General features: G+C 36.2%; 1 protein-coding gene across 3 annotated transcripts in view; it reads right to left on the bottom strand.

Annotated features, from left to right (window-relative positions):
• The window catches only part of LOC106871614 (dynein light chain Tctex-type protein 2B), a 20,890-nt gene that overhangs the window by 7,869 nt on the left and 11,854 nt on the right, over window positions 1-1,167 (bottom strand). Inside the window, exon 1 of one of the 3 annotated variants that reach the window (XM_052974236.1) lies at window positions 607-834. The exons of the other annotated variants lie outside the window; for them this stretch is intronic. Coding sequence (XP_052830196.1) covers window positions 607-665 — 59 coding nt within the window. The 5' untranslated portion in view covers window positions 666-834. Of the gene's footprint in view, window positions 1-606; window positions 835-1,167 lie in introns of those variants that run through there. 3 annotated transcript variants of the gene reach the window in all.

Here is a 1,167-nt window from a genome sequence, read left to right as displayed (position 1 = left end):
ATATATATATATATATATATATATATATATACACGTGTGTGAGTGTGTGTGTGTCTTTGTGTCTGTGTTTGTCCCCCACTACTTTTTGACAACTGATGTTGGTGTGTTTACGTCCCCATAACTTAGTAGTTCAGCAAAAGAGACGAATAGAATAAGTATCAGGCTTATGAAAAACAAAAGTACTGGGGTGGATTCATTCGATTATAAAAAGTCTCTTTCTTTTTAATTGTATTAGTCATTTGACTGCGGCCATGCTGGAGCACACTCCCGTTTGTCGGAGAGTTTTGTCCGATGAATGGGAAAGTGAAACTCTGAGTAACAGTTTTTCTGATATTTCTGCTGCTTTTTAATAAAGTATATATATATGTGTGTGTAGATAGATAGATAGCCAGATATATATCGATAGATAGATAGATAGATATAAAACACTGTAACACACACAGACACATAAAGAATATATAAAAACACACCCATATATATATATATATATATATATATATATATAGTTATACATTTATGTGAGAGATGGTTGACATATATATGTGTGAATGGGTATATAAATAAATGGAGGTATACATTTCTGAACAACAACAAGGACATACTTACAGTCTAACATCGAAGATTGAAGCGTAGGGGTCTTGTGCTTGTTCTATCATTGTATGCATATCAAGGTAAGCAGATGGGTAGAGAGAGAGAGACAGATAGATAAAAAAAAAAAAGTTGAGACTGGAGTTTGGCTGAAGTGAACAACCAGGAAAACGAAGAAGAGCCTTGCAACGCAGGCTCAGCGCAACTGACTGAAAGTCTGGAACACACTGAAGGAGGGGGTGGCAGTTGTGATGGTGACAGTGGTAGTAGTGGTGGTGGTGGTGGTGGTGGCAGCGGTAGGTGGAGCTGTGACTGCTGTTCCTGCTGCTGTTTTAGTACAATTGCACAAAGTCAATGCTTTGTTATGGATGTTACTGGTGGTAAATAGGGTTGTGTGTGTGTGTATGTGTACCTAAATATGTGTGTGGCTCTCTCTCTTTATGGTAGCCTGTATGGATCTATGTGTATATGCATAAGTGTGTGTGTGTGTGTATATCTTTATATATATACAGTGGGGTAGGCCAGTTTACTTCTACAAACGATATATTTATATATTCTTATATATATATATATATATAT

The sequence above is a fragment of the Octopus bimaculoides genome, chromosome 18 (assembly GCF_001194135.2).
Source record: "Octopus bimaculoides isolate UCB-OBI-ISO-001 chromosome 18, ASM119413v2, whole genome shotgun sequence".
NCBI classification, from domain to species: Eukaryota; Metazoa; Mollusca; class Cephalopoda; order Octopoda; family Octopodidae; genus Octopus; species Octopus bimaculoides.
The sequence above is the reverse complement of the archived record's forward strand: the minus strand, read 5'-3'. Positions and strand labels throughout refer to the sequence as shown.